General features: G+C 30.7%; 1 protein-coding gene across 1 annotated transcript in view; it reads left to right on the top strand.

Moving 5' to 3' along the window:
• LOC135931793 (cytoplasmic FMR1-interacting protein-like) overlaps window positions 1-21,008 on the top strand; it is a 56,402-nt gene that overhangs the window by 24,671 nt on the left and 10,723 nt on the right. The window contains exons 20-27 of the mRNA XM_065469084.1: window positions 4,495-4,721; window positions 5,621-5,717; window positions 16,472-16,615; window positions 17,847-17,937; window positions 18,102-18,232; window positions 18,718-18,790; window positions 19,911-20,005; window positions 20,121-20,374. Coding sequence (XP_065325156.1) covers window positions 4,495-4,721; window positions 5,621-5,717; window positions 16,472-16,615; window positions 17,847-17,937; window positions 18,102-18,232; window positions 18,718-18,790; window positions 19,911-20,005; window positions 20,121-20,374 — 1,112 coding nt within the window. The remainder of the gene's footprint in view (window positions 1-4,494; window positions 4,722-5,620; window positions 5,718-16,471; window positions 16,616-17,846; window positions 17,938-18,101; window positions 18,233-18,717; window positions 18,791-19,910; window positions 20,006-20,120; window positions 20,375-21,008) is intronic.

Genomic DNA, 21,008 nt, shown 5'->3' on the forward strand with positions numbered 1-21,008 from the left:
TGAAGTCCTACCTTCACCTCAAAGCTGTCACTATCACCATGATCCGTCCGTACTGCTGTTTGTGCTCCAACATACATTGCCATCACTGCGGTAACTAACCATTCCTCCACACCGGATTTTCTCAAGGCCCATCTTGTAATCTCACGCGGCACCCTATCAAATGCTTTCTCCAAATCAACAAACGCATAATAGAGTTTCTTTTCCTTCGCAAGATACTTCTCCTGAATTTGTCTCACCATAAAAATTGCATCTGTCGTGCCTTTTCCCGATGTAAAACCAAACTGCATTTCATCAATTTTGATTTGTTCCCTTATCCGCTTTTCTAACACTCTCTCAAATACTTTCATTGCATGTTCCAAGAGTTTAATAGCTCTGTAAGACCCACAATCTAAAGGATCACCTTTCCCCTTGTATACTGGGATAATTATACTTCTTCGCCAGTCCTCGGGAATAGTACCTTCTGTGACAATCTGATTTGCTAAATTCATTAACCATTCAATCCCTAAATCATCAGAACCTTTAAACATCTCTGATACCACCATCGTTAAACCCGATGCCTTCCCTTTCTTCATCTTTTTCACTGCTCTCCTTATCTCGTCCTTGCCAAATTTACACCCTGGACCTTCTACCTTTGCACAACTAATATTATTATTCCATTCATTTTCTTCATTCAAAAGTCCTTTCATGTAAATCTTCCAGGTGTTCTTAATACCACTACTATCAATCGTCATTTTTCCTTCCATATTTTTCAAACACTTTACACCTATCACATCCTGCCTCTTTTTTGACATCTGTATTCCATCAGCGCATTTCATTTCTTTAGCAAACTCGTGTCTTTTTTCTTCTTGAGCCTTCGCTATTAATTTCTTAGCATTTCTTTTAGCCATCTTGTAAATATCATTATCACTATTTTCTTTGCTATTATACCATACTTTGAAACACCTCCGTTTCTCATCCACGGCTTTCGCTACCTCTGGGCTCCACCACCAAGTCTCCTTATGTCTAGGCGGCCCTTTTGTCCATCCACATACCTCCTCAGTTGTCATTACCCAAGCTTTCTTCATGGCTTCCCACTTGTCATTCACCCCAGATGCTTGTGCCACCTCCGCCTCCCTAATCGCCAATGCCATATTGAATTGACGTCTAGCATTCTCCTCCTTCAATTTCCAAACCTTCAGCCTTGGGACAAACTTTCTTTTAGTGACCCTGGCACCTTTAAGAGTGAGATCTCCTACAATTAGTCGATGCTGATTTATACATTCCTCTCCCGGTATCACTTTCACATTTTTTATTATACATCGATCACATCTCCTTAATAACAAGTAATCCACAACACTTTTGGTACTACCCGACTTATAAGTCACCAGCTTCTCTGATTCTTTCTTAAACATTGTATTACAAACAATCATATCCATAGCATCACTAAATTCTAAAATCCTCTCTCCTTCCAAATTTCTCATGCCGTAACTGAACCCTCCATGTACTCCTTCATAACCCTCACTACTCGCTCCCACATGTCCATTCAGATCGCCAGCCAGGATAATCCCCTCTTCATTTGCCAGTCTCAATGTCACCCCCAATAGACTGTCCCAAAATACATCTTTCTCTTCTTCACTTCTTCCAACCTGAGGAACATATGCCGAGATCATATTATATAGCTTTCTACCAATAATCATCTTGATAACCATTATCTGGTTGTCTAGCCTTCTCACTTCGACTACTTTGTCTACCAATTTCTCCGCAACCAATACCCCAACTCCAGCCTTACCATCATTACCTCCTTGCTAAAAGAATTTATACTTTTCGCTAGTCTTGCCAATCATTCTGGTCCCATTTCCTTTCCATCTAGTCTCCTGTATGCAGCACACATCTATATGTCTTCTGTGCAATACATCGACGACTTCTCCCGCTCTTCCCGTCATACTCCCAACATTCCATGTCGCGACCCTAACTCGATCACCCGTAAACTGGTTTCTCCACTTTTTATTAGGTCGTTTATGGCCGTCATAGGTTTCATTTTCATGAATAGTGGTTCCACCAGGTTTCCCATCCTTCTTTTTGTCGTAGGCGGATGAGGAGGCCCACGGGGTACTTTGGGCTGTACCCCGCCCATGCTTTGTTGTAACCATAGGGAAATTTTTGTAGCATGGTTTTTACAATCGGATGCCCTTCCTGACATCAACCTCTTTAAGTGGTTTTTACACCCCGTCGAGGAGACGGTGATCCTATTCTAGACCCAGATCACAGGGAACCTTTTAGACCTCCATTTGCCGCCAAAAGACGTTGCCACTCCCCCGCCACGATGAGGCTGAAGGTAGGATTTTGGGAGAGTAAGGAATGATTGTAATCATATTTTATATATTTAGCATCACCATCAACTAGTATAGGATCAAATATATCTTGCAAAAAATTAAATAAAAAGAGGGATATTGATCAAGGTAATTTGCATTTGTAAATATTTTTATTATTTTAAACTAGATCTATTTGAGCAAATACTTGAAATAGAAAAAATGAAAGAAAGAAGATTATATACAAATTCTTGGATCAATGTCATGCTTGAACATACCCTTGCAAAAAGATCAGAAAGGGAAAAGAAAAAGCTTATTAAAATTATTTTTGATATACTCTTCAATTTTTACAGTGATCAAGAATAATAAAAAATATTATACTGCATTGTTATTATTTCATTATAGGGCTTTTATATTATTTTATTCATATTTTAGACACATATAATAAATAAATTTTCTTTTTATTAAATAATTACAAATCAATATAAAAAATAGAGTAATATTTTTAAAATTTACTAAATTATAGTTATAATGGTCATGATAATTTATTTCTATTTGGTAAGTTTTTTAGGTGGTGGAATATCTAAATCTCCATTCTCAATCATTTTTGATAACAAAGAATTTTAGTACACATCTCCATCTGATTCATTGCTATAACTGCCTACAGTAGTTACCATAAATCTACCTTTACCATCTACTAATGCTTGTAATATCATGGAGAAAAATTGTTTATAATTGTAATATATGCTCGCAGATTTAGAAGGATTTTTAATCTCAATATACTTGCCAGTACATGTTGTTATAATTATTTTTTGAATTGTCGATATTCCCATTTTATATGAATAGGCTAAACTTGGATAGTTACATCATGTTCCCAAATATCTAAGCAATTTTGATTATATAAAATAAAATATATATAAAACTTAGTGTGATCATCAAGTTTTCTTCTACTGATGTTGGATTTTTAATAAAATTTGTTTTATTTACCATTAATTTTGATTTAATATGAGTTAAAATATAATAAAAGGTTTTCTAAATACAAAATTTCAATTTATATTATACAATGAAATATATTATTTGGTTAATCTCATATAATTGTAAAACTTTTCAGGATTGTTTATAAGTTTTGGGAATAGTATTAAGAACTCTCCTTCCTCTCTTTTCTAACATTCAGATAATTTTTTCTCCTTTTCATATAAGGATATAATAGGAATAATTTTAAAGTTGTATAGATATGTTGTTTTTTAAAAAATAAAAATATGCTTTTCGCAACTACTATGAATGCTATGTCGACGACACATCAGCTGCTCTGTCGTTTAATGTCGTGTGGTATTTGTAGTGTCGCTGTCACTCTTTACTGTGAATGCACCCTAACTTGATTTTAATGTTTAATGAGACAAATCTGGCGGGAATGTCGTGTAGCGTCGCAAAAGCTCACTATGAATAGTCATTGGTAATTACATATATTTGTATATTGTCGTGTCGCTGTCGCTCTTTACTGTGAATGAACCCTTACACTAGCCTGGCTCATTGTGTAAATAAATTCTTCTGTATAATATAAATTTAGTTAAAATACAATGGTTAAAATCGTAAATGATCTCTTGGACAATATAAAATTGAAACCCAATTCATTTAGGAATTTTTTGGAAATTATGCAGCGTAAAATTTTTAATCCAAAAAATGATTTAATAGTGCGAACAAATTGAGCTTTTAAACTAATGCCTTTCAAATGTCCTCGTTGCTAAGGGGTAAAATTATCGTTTGGCGTTAGCAACCATTTAAAAAATCGCAAACATGTTTGCTTTTTCAATACTTTTTTTATTTATCGTTAATATTATATAAAATGTAATAAATAACTTACTTATATCCTAAAAGGAATATTTAGAAATTAAAGAAATAAGAACGCAGACGATAATATAATTTTTAAAGACAAATCCTTTTTTTTAGAACTTATTCAAATTTGAATCGACGGATATTAATAAAAAGACAACCTCAATTTAAACAAGGACGCGTTACTTTTTTTTTAATTTAAAAATTACGGCAAAACGTAAACGCTCAATTTGTGAGCACTATAAGTGTAAACATTTAGCATCAATAATGGCGAATCAAAAAAAAATTAGCCTTATCACGTGAGAAATTAGAAAAATACAAATGACCAAAACCAAAACATTTATTTTCCATTCATTTACTTTCCAAAACAAAAAAGGAATTCGATACTTTGATCGAGATAAACAAGTTGGCCTACAATTCCCTTTCTCGTTACCTGATTTTGCCCGATTTCGATGACATCCTTTCGGAAGTCAACCGACAAAATACCGATACAAATTATACTAACTTCGAGGGCATCGAAGCTGACATCGTAACGAATCACGTGCTTTGTGAGCTCTTCAACGATTTCTTGGTCAATTATTGTTACAACTCCACTACCAATAGGTGCTTCTTCCCCGCTTAAACCTTTTAAAAAATATATATTTCCCTTCCCCAAATATGAAAAAACCGTTAAAACGCGACTGGTAAAAAGGGGTTTATTTAGCTCCCATTTTTTAAACTAGGTTTTTGACCCCCCCCCCCCATTTTAAACTGAACTGTTGACTCCCTTTTTCATGCCACAATGGTTAATATTAGAGATGTGCCGATATATAAGTCCCACACTCGCAGTAACGGTATCCGCAGATACTTTCAATTATACAAACGACACTTAGAAGCCTCGCTTTATGGTAAGCGCGAAATATTGCTCAAACTTTGGCATAGTTTATATAATTTAAAATTGCCTTATTTTGTAAAATCGCTGTACTTCACACTTATTATAAAATGAATGAGGACTAACTGTTATAAAAAAACAATATTTAATAAAAATAATAAATAAGTCTTGATCTGACAAATTCTCTAAACCTAGAGAAAAAGGGAAAATTTTCTTTGAATGCGAATCAGCTAGGAACTGCTGATTGGTATTGATGCACGTTTAAATGAATCACCAGTTTAAGTATTTATTATTATATATCATTGGGATTTAATTCACCAAAAATGATAGGACCTAATGTAACTGTTATAAAAGATAATTTTTATATAATTTTAAGTTATAAATTTCGAACGACATTGAAAGAACAAATAATAATAATATAAAAAAAATATATGAGTGAAAAGGATTACCATGGCGGATAAGATGAAAGTTTCACTGACGTGAAGAAGAAAAAATTCGTATAAAAAGGAAAGGAGTGAAAGGAAGAATCGAATTTCTACATTCGCTAAATAAAAAAATTTTTTAAATATATTTTTCCAAACTTCGACATTTTATACCTTATATCTTTGTTTTTTATTAAAAATTTTTAAAGATTCGTGAAAACGAAAGAAATCAATTTTTCGCCTTGTAATTTCGCCAGGAAAAAGCCTAGCCAGATACCCTCCCAAGCTTATCTTTGGGGATCGAAGGTTGATTATCCTTTTCTTCTTTTTTTAAAAAAGAAAAAAATTATTAATGGTAAGCGCGAAATATCGCAATAAGTAAGGGCGCATTAATAGTCGGGTCCGATCTGACACGATTTAACAGCTGATTGATTTTTAAAATCTGTTTATGTGATCATTTTATTTTTTTTATTAATATTAATTTTATCCTTAATTCTATTCATGATTAATTATATAAGAAATATTGATTTTGATAAAGGAAAAATTGGTCCCATAAAAATTTTTAAAAAAATCAATCAGCTGTTAAATCGTGTCGGATCAGGTGCCACTATGAATGCGGCCTAATTCATCGCTAAACGATATCATAGTTGTATAGCTGAACATTATGTAATTTGTAAATCATGGCATTGCTTTAGTGACACTGCGGTATTTCGCGCTTACTAAAAACATAAACGAGGCTTTTTTGGAATAATAAAAACTTGGAAGAAATGTTTTTTTAAATGATGTAACGTAGAAAAAAAATGGACGACTAAGTTTTTATTTTGCTTTTTACATAAAATCTTGCCTATATATTGTTTGGAATTTTTAAATCCCCTATCTCATTTAACAAACGTTATAAAAGCAATTATTTATCGTACCTTTTATTTTTAATCGTGGAGTTAAACGACAATGAAAAACCTTTCAAAGGTGATCATCCATCGCTATGCCCCTTCTCTTCTTGTATTGGTCTATTGACTATCACGATTCAACTTATGATTTGACCTTGCTTATGAGAATTGTAGAATAACATGAATATGTGCCGGTGAATAATAAATATGTTATATTAACTTTATTAAATAAAAAATATATTTTATTAACTAACTTCTTTTTCTCCACCGGTTTTAATAAGTCCCATTTAATTCTAATATCTCGATTAAACATTCTCTGTGATGGTGTAACTCCTGTAGTATCATTACGCGTATTTCTGTAATTAAGTAAAAATTTGCTAAGTGCGATATCTGGGTCTATTTTAATATTCCTTTTCATGTGTGTTTTGAACGTTCTAACCATGCGTTCAACCTGGCCATTGGATTGCTGGTGATAAGCAGATGTAAGCACATGTTTAATACCAAAATTGTTGCAAAATTTTTCAAAATCATTACTCGTAAAGTTAGTACCGTTATCAGTAACTATAGTTTCAGGTATTCCGTATAGCGAAATAGTTTTAAAGATTTCTTTTAAAGTAACATTAGTCGTAATATTTTTAACAGGAATAATAATTGGAAATTTGCTGTAGGCATCGACTATTATCAACCAATTTTTTGTGAAAAACGGACCCGCATAATCTATATGAATCCTTTCAAACGGTTTAGTTGCCGAAACCCATGGTTTTTGTATCTTTATAGGATTATCGTGATATATATTACAATCATCACAACTTTTCACTTCCATAACAATATCATTATTTATGCCAGGCCACCACATGTAATCTTTGGCTAAGGATTTGATTTTTCCTGCTCCCAAGTGACCTTCATGTAATGACTGTAGTATAGTTTTTCTAATATTAGACGGAATTATGATTTTATTGCTTTTGTAAAGACAATCTTTAATTATACTTAATTCCAATTCAATGTTTTTATAAATATTATTCATTATAGGTCTGTTGTTATTAATATCATTTATGACTTGTTTTAATTCCGTATCTTTCAAAGTTTCATCACGAATTTGATCAAAGTTAATAGGTAAATCCTCATATTCATTTATAATGGTTACATTTTCAATAGTTTCATCACGACATTCTTGTGGTAATCTTGAAAGGCAATCAGGAACAACATATATTTACCGGCTTTATACTTTATATTAAAATCATATCCTCCTAATGTAATATTCCACTTCTGGAGTCTTAACGACATGGTGCTATTATCCTTAAGACCCTTGGTGAAGATGTGAACTAGAGGCTTATGGTCAGTAATAATTGTAAATTTTGTGCCGATTAAATATTCCTGAAATCTCTTTATGGCGAACATTATAGCGAGAGCCTCACGCTCAATATTGGTATAGTTCATTTCAGATTTTAATAAAGTTCTCGACGCGAAAGCTATAGGTTTTTCTTTACCATCTTTTTCAATATGAAATAGTACAGCTCCTCACATTTTGATGCGTCAGTGGCTATCCCTATAGGTAATTCAGGGTTAAAATATGTCAAAGCAGGTGGAAGACTAATTAACTTCTTTAGATCATTAAAACTTTTAGAGTGTTCTAGGTTCCAAGCCCATTTTTCTTTGTTGACAATCTTATAAAGAGGATCGGCAATTTCCGCAAAATTGTTCAAAAATTTTCTATAGTAGCCAGCCATTCCCAGAAATGTTGATAATTCAGCAGCTGATTTTGGTTCTGGCATATTAATTATTGCTTCAATTTTGTCGTGATTAGCATGAATCCCCTTAGCGTCAATATCATGACCCAGGAACCTCACTTTGTTTTTAAAGAACACACTTTTATTAAAGTTAGGTATTAGCCCATACGATGATATCCTATCAAATACTTTTTTTATGTTGTTTAGGTGGGCTTCATCGTTTTTTCCAGTTATAAGTAAATCATCAATATAAAATATAACGTCATCCATGTCACCGAAGATTTGATCCATGATCTGTTGAAAAATTGCAGATGAGGTCTTAAGCCCAAAAGGAAGTCTAGTAAATTGGTAATATCCCTTATGCGTAGATATGGTTAAAATATTTCTGCAACTTTTATCAATTGGAATCTGTAAGAAAGCATTTTTAAAGTCAATTTTCGTAAATTTCTTTCCTTCCGAAAGTTTAGCAATTAGATCATTAATTCGTGGTAGAGGGTATCTAAAGTCTTCTAGAGCTGGGTTTACAGTATCCTTAAAATCAGCGCAAAGCCTAATGCTCCCATCATCTTTGTAGACAGCGGTAACAGGACTTGCCCATCGGACATCATTCACCGGCTCAATAATTTTATCATGTATCCATTTTTTAAGTTCATTACTAACAAGATTAATTTTTGAATAAGGAATACGTCTAGGCGGTATAATTTTAGGTTGGGCATCACTTCTTAAATGTAACTTGACACTTGCTTTGTTGATTGGCCCATTAGTTAATTTCGATTCACACTCTTTAATCAATTTTTTTATTTCATCTTCGTAATTAGTGTCAATATTTGCTATAAATTTATTTAAAATATTTTTGAAAGCATTGATCCACATACGTCCCAACAAAGCATTTTTACTTGATTCAACCACTACCGCTTGTAAATATTTGGAAATACCATCATAAGTCACTTTAACTTGAGTAGTTCCTATGATTTTGATTAAATTCCCGTCATAAGCAGTGAGTTGTAGCTCAGATTTCTTAAGATCTCTAATACCAATTTTTTTAGCCAGACCATGAGGTATAATAGTGTATTTGGATCCAGTGTCCACTTGCATACAAGTAACAACGTCGTTCACTTTTAAAGTAGTCATAAATGCGTTATCTTTGTCATTAATCACTTCACCAGATAAATTGTTGACATTAAAATCATTATCATCTTTGTTCTTTGTAGAATCAACTTTCTCTTCAATAATTTCTTCAATATTCATGTTGTAATCATTATTGTATTGTATTTGCTTTCTGTTATTTTCGTCGCCACTTCTATAATTATTTGAGTTGTTGTTATATTGTATTTGCTTTCTCTGATTATTATCATTACCTCTATAATTATTTGAGTTGTTGTTATATTGTATTTGCTTTCTCTGATACTTATCATTACCTCTATAATTATCTGAGTTATTGTAATAAGATTGGTAATTGTTACGATTTCCGTCACCGTATTGGATTTGTTTTCTTTGATAATTATCATACCATGTATTATTTCTACCATAATTCGATTGATTATTATTATTATAGCGACAATTGTTATAGTTATAATTGTTATAATTATCGTGGTATCGCGAATTATTATTACCATAATTGTATCTAAAATTATTATTGTAATTCCCATTTCTATATCTATTATCATAATTATTTCTAAAATTATTTCGAAAATTATTATCATTTCTACTGCAAAAATTTTTATCTTTATCGGATTTTTTATCATTATTTATATAACTTATATCATTATCCTCAGACTTAATATTACTAGAGTCCAGTTTCACCCCTAATTCCACCATCTGATTCAATGTAAGGTCCAAATTTTTGGAGAATTTGTATTTAATTTTATCGTTTAAAGTAGATGTCCGTAATTTCTCTTTTAATCTACTATCGTCTAAAAAATTACATTTCTTATGAAGTTTCGATACTCTAATGTACCACAGCATAAAACTCTCTGATGAGTTTTGTTGAAGAAGATTAAATTTATTAATTAAAGTATTTAAATTTAGCGCTGGTAAAAGATAGGTTAACTTTTTAATCACAATTTTAAGATCTAAAATATCGGTATCAGAACAAATTGCCTTAATGTCGTCAAAAACTTCGTCTGATAAATTATTAAGCAAAGTATTAATTTTAATAGAGTCCGATAATGTACTGGTCGAAAAGTAATTTAATATTCTGTCTAAATAAATTTCAGTAAGAGGACCCACTAACTTAGGGATCTTATGTGTAAATTCTTGTTTAATTTCCATATTTAATTAATAAGACACATAAATAAGCAATTATAACATTTATTATTTTATCAATTCAAATTTTTGGTATAGCTATTCATGTTTTGGTAAATATACAGATTAATTCAATGAAATCATTGTCACCATAAATGTAATGTTTCCCATTTAACAATTCGAAACAATTAATCATATCTCTTAAGTTCATAAATTCAAACAACACGTCCTCCGTACCGTCTATCCTATAAAAGTTGACATCGGAATTATAGGTTAACTCAAACAAAATATCGTAGATGGAGATTTGATGGGGTACATTTAGTAGTTTGAAGGCGAACATAATTGATGAAAATAATTTTGAAATGACTTACCCTTTTTTTATCCATCTTATATAGAATTGTTTGTACCATTTTATAATTTTTTTTATTAACCATATTTACAAAGGGAAAAAAAAAATTTCCATAAGGCGAGTTTCTTTTGCCAAAACTGGAGGCACCATGTAGACTTGCGTTATTCCTTTATCTTATTTTTTGTTTTTTGCATTTGAACTTTTATTATTTTTGTTATAATCTAATTTTATTTTATAAACGGCGTAACCTTACTTTTTTAATATTATTTTACTTTTTTGTATTTCGTTTTATATTCTAATTTATATTTTAGAAAAGGTATTTATACCTTAAGAAAAGAAAAATGAAGTTAGTTAATAAAATATATTTTTTATTTAATAAAGTTAATAAAACATATTTATTATTCACCGGCACATATTCATGTTATTCTACATGGTGCCTCCAGTTTTGGCAAAAGAAACTCGCCTTATGGAAAATTTTTTTAAAAATAAAATTTTTTTCCCTTTGTAAATATGGTTAATAAAAAAAATTATAAAATGGTACAAACAATTCTATATAAGATGGATAAAAAAAAGGGTAAGTCATTTCAAAATTATTTTTATCAATTATGTTCGCCTTCAAACTAATTAATGTACCCCATCAAATCTCCATATACGATATTTTGTTTGAGTTAACCTATAATTCCGATGTCACCTTTTATAGGATAGACGGTACGGAGGACGTGTTGTTTGAATTTATGAACTTAAGAGATATGATTAATTGTTTCGAATTGTTAAATGGGAAACATTACATTTATGGTGACAATGATTTCATTGAATTAATCTGTATATTTACCAAAACATGAATAGCTATACCAAAAATTTGAATTGATAAAATAATAAATGTTATAATTGCTTATTTATGTGTCTTATTAATTAAATATGGAAATTAAACAAGAATTTACACATAAGATCCCTAAGTTAGTGGGTCCTCTTACTGAAATTTATTTAGACAGAATATTAAATTACTTTTCGACCAATTAATACTTTGCTTAATAATTTATCAGACGAAGTTTTTGACGACATTAAGGCAATTTGTTCTGATACCGATATTTTAGATCTTAAAATTGTGATTAAAAAGTTAACCTATCTTTTACCAGCGCTAAATTTAAATACTTTAATTAATAAATTTAATCTTCTTCAACAAAACTCATCAGAGAGTTTTATGCTGTGGTACATTAGAGTATCGAAACTTCATAAGAAATGTAATTTTTTGGACGATAGTAGATTAAAAGAGAAATTACGGACATCTACTTTAAACGATAAAATTAAATACAAATTTTCCAAAAATTTTGACCTTACATTGAATCAGATGGTGGAATTAGGGGTGAAACTGGACTCTAGTAATATTAAGTCTGAGGATAATGATATAAGTTATATAAATAATGATAAAAAATCCGATAAAGATAAAAATTTTTGCAGTAGAAATGATAATAATTTTCGAAATAATTTTAGAAATAATTATGATAATAGATATAGAAATGGGAATTACAATAATAATTTTAGATACATTTATGGTAATAATAATTCGCGATACCACGATAATTATAACAATTATAACTATAACAATTGTCGCTATAATAATAATAATCAATCGAATTATGGTAGAAATAATACATGGTATGATAATTATCAAAGAAAACAAATCCAATACGGTGACGGAAATCGTAACAATTACCAATCTTATTACAACAACTCAGATAATTATAGAGGTAATGATAAGTATCAGAGAAAGCAAATACAATATAACAACAACTCAAATAATTATAGAGGTAATGATAATATTCAGAGAAAGCAAATACAATATAATAACAACTCAAATAATTATAGAAGTGGCGACGAAAATAATAAAAAGCAAATACAATACAATAATGATTACAACATGAATATTGAAGAAATTATTGAAGAGAAAGTTGATTCTACAAAGAACAAAGATGATAATGATTTTAATGTCAACAATTTATCTGGTGACGTGATTAATGACAATGATAACGCATTTATGACTACTGTAAAAGTGAACGATGTTGTTACTTGTATGCAAGTGGACACTGGATCCAAATACACTATCATACCTCATGGTCTGGCTAAAAAACTTGGTATTAGAGATCTTAAGAAATCCGAGCTACAACTCACTGCTTATGACGGGAATTTAATCAAAATCATAGGAACTACTCAAGTTAAAGTGACTTATGATGGTATGTCCAAATATTTACAAGCGGTAGTGGTTGAATCAAGTAAAAATGCTTTGTTGGGACGTATGTGGATCAATGCTTTCAAAAATATTTTAAATAAATTTATAGCAAATATTGACACTAATTACGAAGATGAAATAAAAAAATTGATTAAAGAGTGTGAATCGAAATTAACTAATGGGCCAATCAACAAAGCAAGTGTCAAGTTACATTTAAGAAATGATGCCCAACCTAAAATTATACCGCCTAGACGTATTCCTTATTCAAAAATTAATCTTGTTAGTAATGAACTTAAAAAATGGATACATGATAAAATTATTGAGCCGGTGAATGATGTCCGATGGGCAAGTCCTGTTACCGCTGTCTACAAAGAAGATGGGAGCATTAGGCTTTGCGCTGATTTTAAGGATACTGTAAACCCAGCTCTAGAAGACTTTAGATACCCTCTACCACGAATTAATGATCTAATTGCTAAACTTTCGGAAGGAAAGAAATTTACGAAGATTGACTTTAAAAATGCTTTCTTACAGATTCCAATTGATAAAAGTTGCAGAAATATTTTAACCATATCTACGCATAAGGGATATTACCAATTTACTAGACTTCCTTTTGGGCTTAAGACCTCATCTGCAATTTTTCAACAGATTATGGATCAAATCTTAGGGGACATGGATGACGTTATATTTTATATTGATGATTTACATATAACTGGAAAAAACGATGAAGCCCACCTAAACAACATAAAAAAAGTGTTTGATAGAATATCATCGTTTGGGCTAATACCTAACTTTAATAAAAGTGTGTTCTTTAAAAACAAAGTGAGGTTCCTGGGTCATGATATTGACGCTAAGGGGATTCATGCTAATCACGACAAAATTGAAGCAATAATTAATATGCCAGAACCAAAATCAGCTGCTGAATTATCAACATTTCTGGGAATGGCTGGCTACTATAGAAAATTTTTGAACAATTTTGCGGAAATTGCCGATTCTCTTTATAAGATTGTCAATAAAGAAAAATGGGCTTGGAATCTAGAACACTCTAAAAGTTTTAATGATCTAAAGAAGTTAATTAGTCTTCCACCTGCTTTGACATATTTTAACCCTGAATTACCTATAGGGATAGCCACTGACGCATCAAAATGTGGTTTAGGAGCTGTACTATTTCATATTGAAAAAGATGGTAAAGAAAAACCTATAGCTTTCGCGTCGAGAACTTTATTAAAATATGAAATGAATTATACCAATATTGAGCGTGAGGCTCTCGCTATAATGTTTGCCATAAAGAGATTTCAGGAATATTTAATCGGCACAAAATTTACAATTATTACTGACCATAAGCCTCTAGTTCACATCTTCACCAAGGGTCTTAAGGATAATAGCACTATGTCGTTAAGACTCCAGAAGTGGAATATTACATTAGGAGGATATGATTTTAATATAAAGTATAAAGCCGGTAAATATAATGTTGTTCCTGATTGCCTTTCAAGATTACCACAAGAATGTCGTGATGAAACTATTGAAAATGTAACCATTATAAATGAATATGAGGATTTACCTATTAACTTTGATCAAATCCGTGATGAAACTTTGAAAGATACGGAATTAAAACAAGTCATAAATGATATTAATAACAACAGACCTATAATGAATAATATTTATAAAAACATTGAATTGGAATTAAGTATAATTAAAGAATGTCTTTACAAAAGCAATAAAATTATAATTCCGTCTTCTATGAGAAAAACTATACTACAGTCATTACATGAAGGTCACTTGGGAGCAGGAAAAATCAAATCCTTAGCCAAAGATTACATGTGGTGGCCTGGCATAAATAATGATATTGTTATGGAAGTGAAAAGTTGTGATGATTGTAATATATATCACGATAATCCTATAAAGATACAAAAACCATGGGTTTCGGCAACTAAACCGTTTGAAAGGATTCATATAGATTATGCGGGTCCGTTTTTCACAAAAAATTGGTTGATAATAGTCGATGCCTACAGCAAATTTCCAATTATTATTCCTGTTAAAAATATTACGACTAATGTTACTTTAAAAGAAATCTTTAAAACTATTTCGCTATACGGAATACCTGAAACTATAGTTACTGATAACGGTACTAACTTTACGAGTAATGATTTTGAAAAATTTTGCAACAATTTTGGTATTAAACATGTGCTTACATCTGCTTATCACCAGCAATCCAATGGCCAGGTTGAACGCATGGTTAGAACGTTCAAAACACACATGAAAAGGAATATTAAAATAGACCCAGATATCGCACTTAGCAAATTTTTACTTAATTACAGAAATACGCGTAATGATACTACAGGAGTTACACCATCACAGAGAATGTTTAATCGAGATATTAGAATTAAATGGGACTTATTAAAACCGATGGAGGAAAAGAAGAATAAAATAAACGTTACTTTACCACGAAATAGAACTTTTAACGTAGGAGATTTTGTTTGGTATAAAATACAAGGTGATGATAAATGGTGCAAAGGTATAATCACACATAAGGAAAGTGATATGTTGTTCCAAATTAAGACTGAGAAAGGTATTTTGAGGAGACATTTAGATCAAATAAGAATTAGAAACTGTTTTAACACAATTATTAACTATGACTCTAAGGATTCTTTTAAGGAGGGAAGTATGGACAAAAATATAAAAATTACTGATAATAACGATATAACACCTATCTCTAGACCTGTGCGAATAAAGAAAAAACCTGTTTATTTAAAAGATTATGTAACTTAAAATATAAAATAAATATTAAATTGCATAAACTAAATTAAATATTAAAACGCTAAAAATATAACAATCTTATTGATTTATCATTCTTCATTTATTCTTATGACGAACTATTATTTCTTATTCGCAACTTATTTATGATAATAACAATTTTGGAAAAATGATAATTAACAATTGAGTACTATCAAACAAGCTATGATTAATGGAGACAATTTACGATATGGATATCAAGCTTGCGATTTAAACAAACCACCGTGCAAAATCGATTTATACAAACCAACGATTGGACAAGCCAACGTTATGATGATTTGTGATACAACTTGATTACCAAAATTATAAACCACTTGAACAACAAACTCTCTATGACTTCTCCGATGAAATTATCAGAAGAGGGAGAATGTTGCGTTATTCCTTTATCTTATTTTTTGTTTTTTGCATTTGAACTTTTATTATTTTTGTTATAATCTAATTTTATTTTATAAACGGCGTAACCTTACTTTTTTAATATTATTTTACTTTTTTGTATTTCGTTTTATATTCTAATTTATATTTTAGAAAAGGTATTTATACCTTAAGAAAAGAAAAAGGAAGTTAGTTAATAAAATATATTTTTTATTTAATAAAGTTAATAAAACATATTTATTATTCACCGGCACATATTCATGTTATTCTACAGAATCACATTAACCCGCATTCACATGTTAGCGCGAATTCGGGGTAAAGTATACAAAAATGTGATATAAATATAATAATTTTACAATCATTTTTGTAACATTGCCGCTAATTCTCGCTAACTGTGAATGTAGGGCAAGACCCATCCTTATAAAAAATAATATTAATTTTTACATCTTATATCCTTTTCTTAGGCCCTGAATTCGGCGTACAACTACATATTTTATCCGTACAAAAGTTTTTTGGGAACTATTCACGTCAAATTGCTCTGCACTTACTTGGGTTACAGGGGCCTGGCTTTGGTGTTCCAGGAGTTGCTTAAACGGATCAAAGACTTGGTAAAGTTCCCCAGTTCGATTATAATATTTATTTATTGTGTTAGATAATTTATATTAAAAAAAAAATTCGAGCAGTCAATTTCATTATTTTTTTATTATTTAAAATTGTGGCATTGGGTATAGTTACTTATAAATCCTTCAAACACATAAGGTAGAAATAGAAAGCCTTCATAGAGCTGGTGTTAGTTTATACGAGATGACTTTGGTGTTTTGTAAAATCTTGTATCCCAAATAATATAAGTCGTGAACAACAACTAACATTTATTCATTCACTTTAAAACAATTGATCTTGTACAAGGCTAAATAAAACTAAATTTATAGACAAACAATTTATATTTGTAACAAAACTAAATTGATATTTTTAAGCACAACTTCAATCCTCTTTGATACCTCTCTGTGGGGGGGGGGGGATCTTATTCGAGAAGGGTATAACTTTTTCAGCTGTTCTGTCTCCACTAGAAGTGTCGCATCGTTCAAGTGTTCTGCGGCCTATTATGGTGTGCTTTCTTTTGAATTGTATTTTCTATAATAATCGAGTTTTTTTAAAAAAAAGAAGGATTTTCATAACGTAATTAATAATAACGATCAGCTGACATCAATTAATCACCGTTTTCATATTTTTCGTTTTTTACGATCATCAATTTAGCGTTATTTAAAATAATATAAGAGTTGCTATTTTTTGATAATAAATTTAAACAAAGTCGCTTATTTCTTCATTTAGGCCGAGGCCACTTATAACCACAAATTACTTTATAATTTCCCTAAATTTTTCTAAAAAGGGTTTGTTCGCCTCAAAACCTTTTATTTTTTTTTATATAAAACTAAATATATGAAACAGGGATTTGTAAGGCGTTAAGATTTTTTTTTGGACATGTTGCAAGGGCCCGCCCTTTAATTTTTTTGTACGAATTGCTCTGATCCGGCGCGTTAAATTTTTTGCCCAACCGGTTATGACGGCTTAAATATTTGCGGCTTTCGGACGGGGCGAGGAGGTTTTTCTGATTCTCTAATATAAAATGATCCTTAAATATTATCCTAATTCCTCAAATTCAAAATCTTTCCAAAAAAAAGTTATTATATAAATTGGAAGAGAGCTTTTTTAGTTAAATCACAAAAAATATTTTAGGAAAAATGGAGGGGAGGGGAGCGGATCCTAATAACGAGATTAGATCAAAAAAAATCTAAATATTTAATTTTTTGTTTGGTAATTTATATCAAAATGGCATTTAAGATGACGGGCGAATTACTGGAACACGTGACGGCGTTGATGAGGCTGATGCCTAAGCAATCTAAGCTTTTGCGTTACGATTACGGATCGGCTGGTTAGAGGCTATCCCATAAATTTATTTATTTCATACCAATCATTTTCTTAATTATTTTTACTGGTAAAGATTGAGGACAGTTGAATAAAAAATGAGAGCTGATCACTAAATATGTGAATGGCAATCTTTATATTTAAAGCAATATTCGAATATTATTTATTTAGGTATTTTGGCTTACTACCAAGCCCAGCTGAAAGAAATCCTAAAGTACCCCAACCTGAAAACCGGAACTTTTCAATTATTTAGGGAGATCGGTAACTGTCTCCTCTTCGCTTTGTGTTTGGAAAAGAATTTGGTTTTTTTTCTCTCCTTTATATATATATATATTTGATAACTCTAATTGTTTGCCTTTTAAAGGGTCTATATAGACTCATCTTTCACTGTGCTATTCAACCAAGGGGTTAAAAATTTTAATGATTTATCTGCTAAGCTATTGGACAAATGTTGGAAATTATTCGCTCTTATTTAGCGTTGCACTGGATATTGGAATCTTATTAATTTAACTGCCTTCCGGTTTTTAAACATTAAATTAGCTCTAATTTAGCAATGAATCGATTATCAAAATCTTATTAACTTAACTGCCTTATGGATATTAGACATTAATATATGACCGGTTCCGCTAAAATAATTTGTTCTCTTAGTTGGCATCTAATTACTTAACCAAGACGCGAACCATTTTAATTTAAAAAAATACCAACCTAATTAATATTGTTTTTATTTATCCATAATTTGTATACCTCTTTATACCTTTCGTTCATTTATTTTTCTTTGGCACATAAGTTCGAAGAGGAAACGATAGATTTGTTACAAGCCTCCATCTTTCAAAACGTTATACCTAGACCTTATTGCCCCGGTTTGTTTAGTCATTTTATTATTTATTTATAGTTATATTAACTTTGACTGCAGTTTTCTTAGTTTAAATTTTCTTTGTTGATTTAATTGTTTGTCCTGTAAAAGGTTTACTAGGCCTCGCCGACTGCGAGGCTTAACTCTGCATTTATAGTAAGCGCGATTTGCACAGTCGATGCCAAATTAATCGTTGCGATTAATATAACTTGCACAGCCCTAATAATTTTTCACCGATCCGATATTATTAAAAAACCGTCCGTATTACCATATATCTGTGTAATAATGCCATTAATATATCAATTAACTTTCACGAATGATTAAGTGTATTTTATTTTTTTATTTTTTTCATAAGTTAATATTCTCATTTTAAATATTTGCGATGTTTATGGGTGAATGTAGTGTTGTTAAACAGTTCCTTTTAGCCAATTCTTAAAAAGGGTCAAATCAAAATTTTAAAATATTATTTACTTATGCCTCGAAATTTCGCCAATAGATGTCCAAACCTTTCTGATATCTGTGGGAAAGATTCATAGAAATTGGTAATTTACTCTTGGCCAGAATTTTGAGTTAATCGTTTTTAAAGTTGGTTAAAATCGAGCCGTTCAGCAACACTAACTGATCGTGACTCGTTAGATATTTTTTAAAAACCTTTCTTTTTTTGCAGATAATATAACACAAAAATAGTGTAAAATTTTAAAACTATTTTTTTAAACATTACAAACAGATAAATTGTATATTAGTTCCTTTCATTAATTTATTATGAAATTATTTATTAAATAAAATAAAAAATTATATGATTATATATACAATTATAAATATAACCAAAAACAGTAAAAAAAATATCGGATCGGTTTTAAAAAAGATCTACCCTATCCGATATCATATCGGATTCGGTTTTTAAAAAAGATCGGTGTGATCCGATATTTTTGAAAGCTTTAAATATCGGTGCCGATCAGATCCTATATTGAATATCGGCACAACCCTAACTATGATGCAGATCTAGCATGGCAAAATAACAATTCAAAAAAAATAGATATTATTAACATCGATAATTTTATTTATCGGTAAGAATGTTTTGTGTGAGTATTGAGTACATGTTTTTTCTCTTTCTTTCGATAATCTAGAGGGTGAAAAGATTGAACAAAAATTGAAGCTTCTGGAATCAAAATGCAATGCCCTAAATATCGCGATAAACGTGGAGAATTTTGGATCCGCTAAAGTTATCATCTTGAACTTATATTTTTACGATTACCTATCTTGCACGTTAAATTTAATAGTTTTAGATTAAAATCTTAAATCAATTAATGACTTGATTTATAAAAAATTTTTTTTAGCAAACTCATATAGCCAAGGAGAGCGATTTACTCACCAAGGAACGTCTATGTTGTGGTCTTTCCTTGTTTCAAACGATGTTGCTCAAGATATGCCGTTTCTTCCAAGATGCAAAAACAGATGACGGTATTAACGTTTGGACTGGTTCTGAGCCCCTTAACACGAGGTTCGATACCTGCACTGAATTTCACAGACTATGGAGCGCGTTGCAGTTTGTGTATTGTCTACCCCTGGGGGAAAACGAATTTACTATTGAGTAAAATGGAGTCATTTTTTATTAATTATAAAGGAGATTTTTTTTAAGGTATCTGGTTTACATTATAAGAACTCTTAGTAAGGTATTTAAAAATTATATATATATTTTATTGAGTTCTAATGTTAACAGGAATAGGAATATGAAGAATTTGTTCGTATATATATTCCAGAGAAGTAGGTTCTAAAAGGGTATGGGCGTAAAAAAATAAATTTGAGGGTTGGGGATAGAGAACTGCACGGGCTGTCCGTAGCCCGTCCCGACCCGAACCTCGGGCTCGGGTCGGGTTCGGACATTTAAAAAAAAATTTCTCGGGCTCGGGTCGGGTTGTAAAAGCTGTCCGACCCGAAAACCCGACCGGACCCGAAAATAAATAATAATATTAATATCTTAAATAGTCAGTATAATTTATAATATTATTTATAAAATCATACTATTTAATATTTATCACATTTTAGGATTAAAATGTCAATCATATTAACATGTCATGTCATGACATTATTAATTATTATTTTTTAAACCTAACAACCGGATACCAAACTATTTTATCACTAAATTGTGTGTTTCCCGTGAATTATAAAATAAGACATATTATATGTACTAAAGATAAGTTTTATTCATTATTTATTATTTATCT

The sequence above is a fragment of the Gordionus sp. m RMFG-2023 genome, chromosome 1 (genome assembly GCF_954871325.1).
Source record: "Gordionus sp. m RMFG-2023 chromosome 1, tfGorSpeb1-WG-v2, whole genome shotgun sequence".
In the NCBI taxonomy this organism is placed as follows: domain Eukaryota; kingdom Metazoa; phylum Nematomorpha; class Gordioida; order Chordodea; family Parachordodidae; genus Gordionus; species Gordionus sp. m RMFG-2023.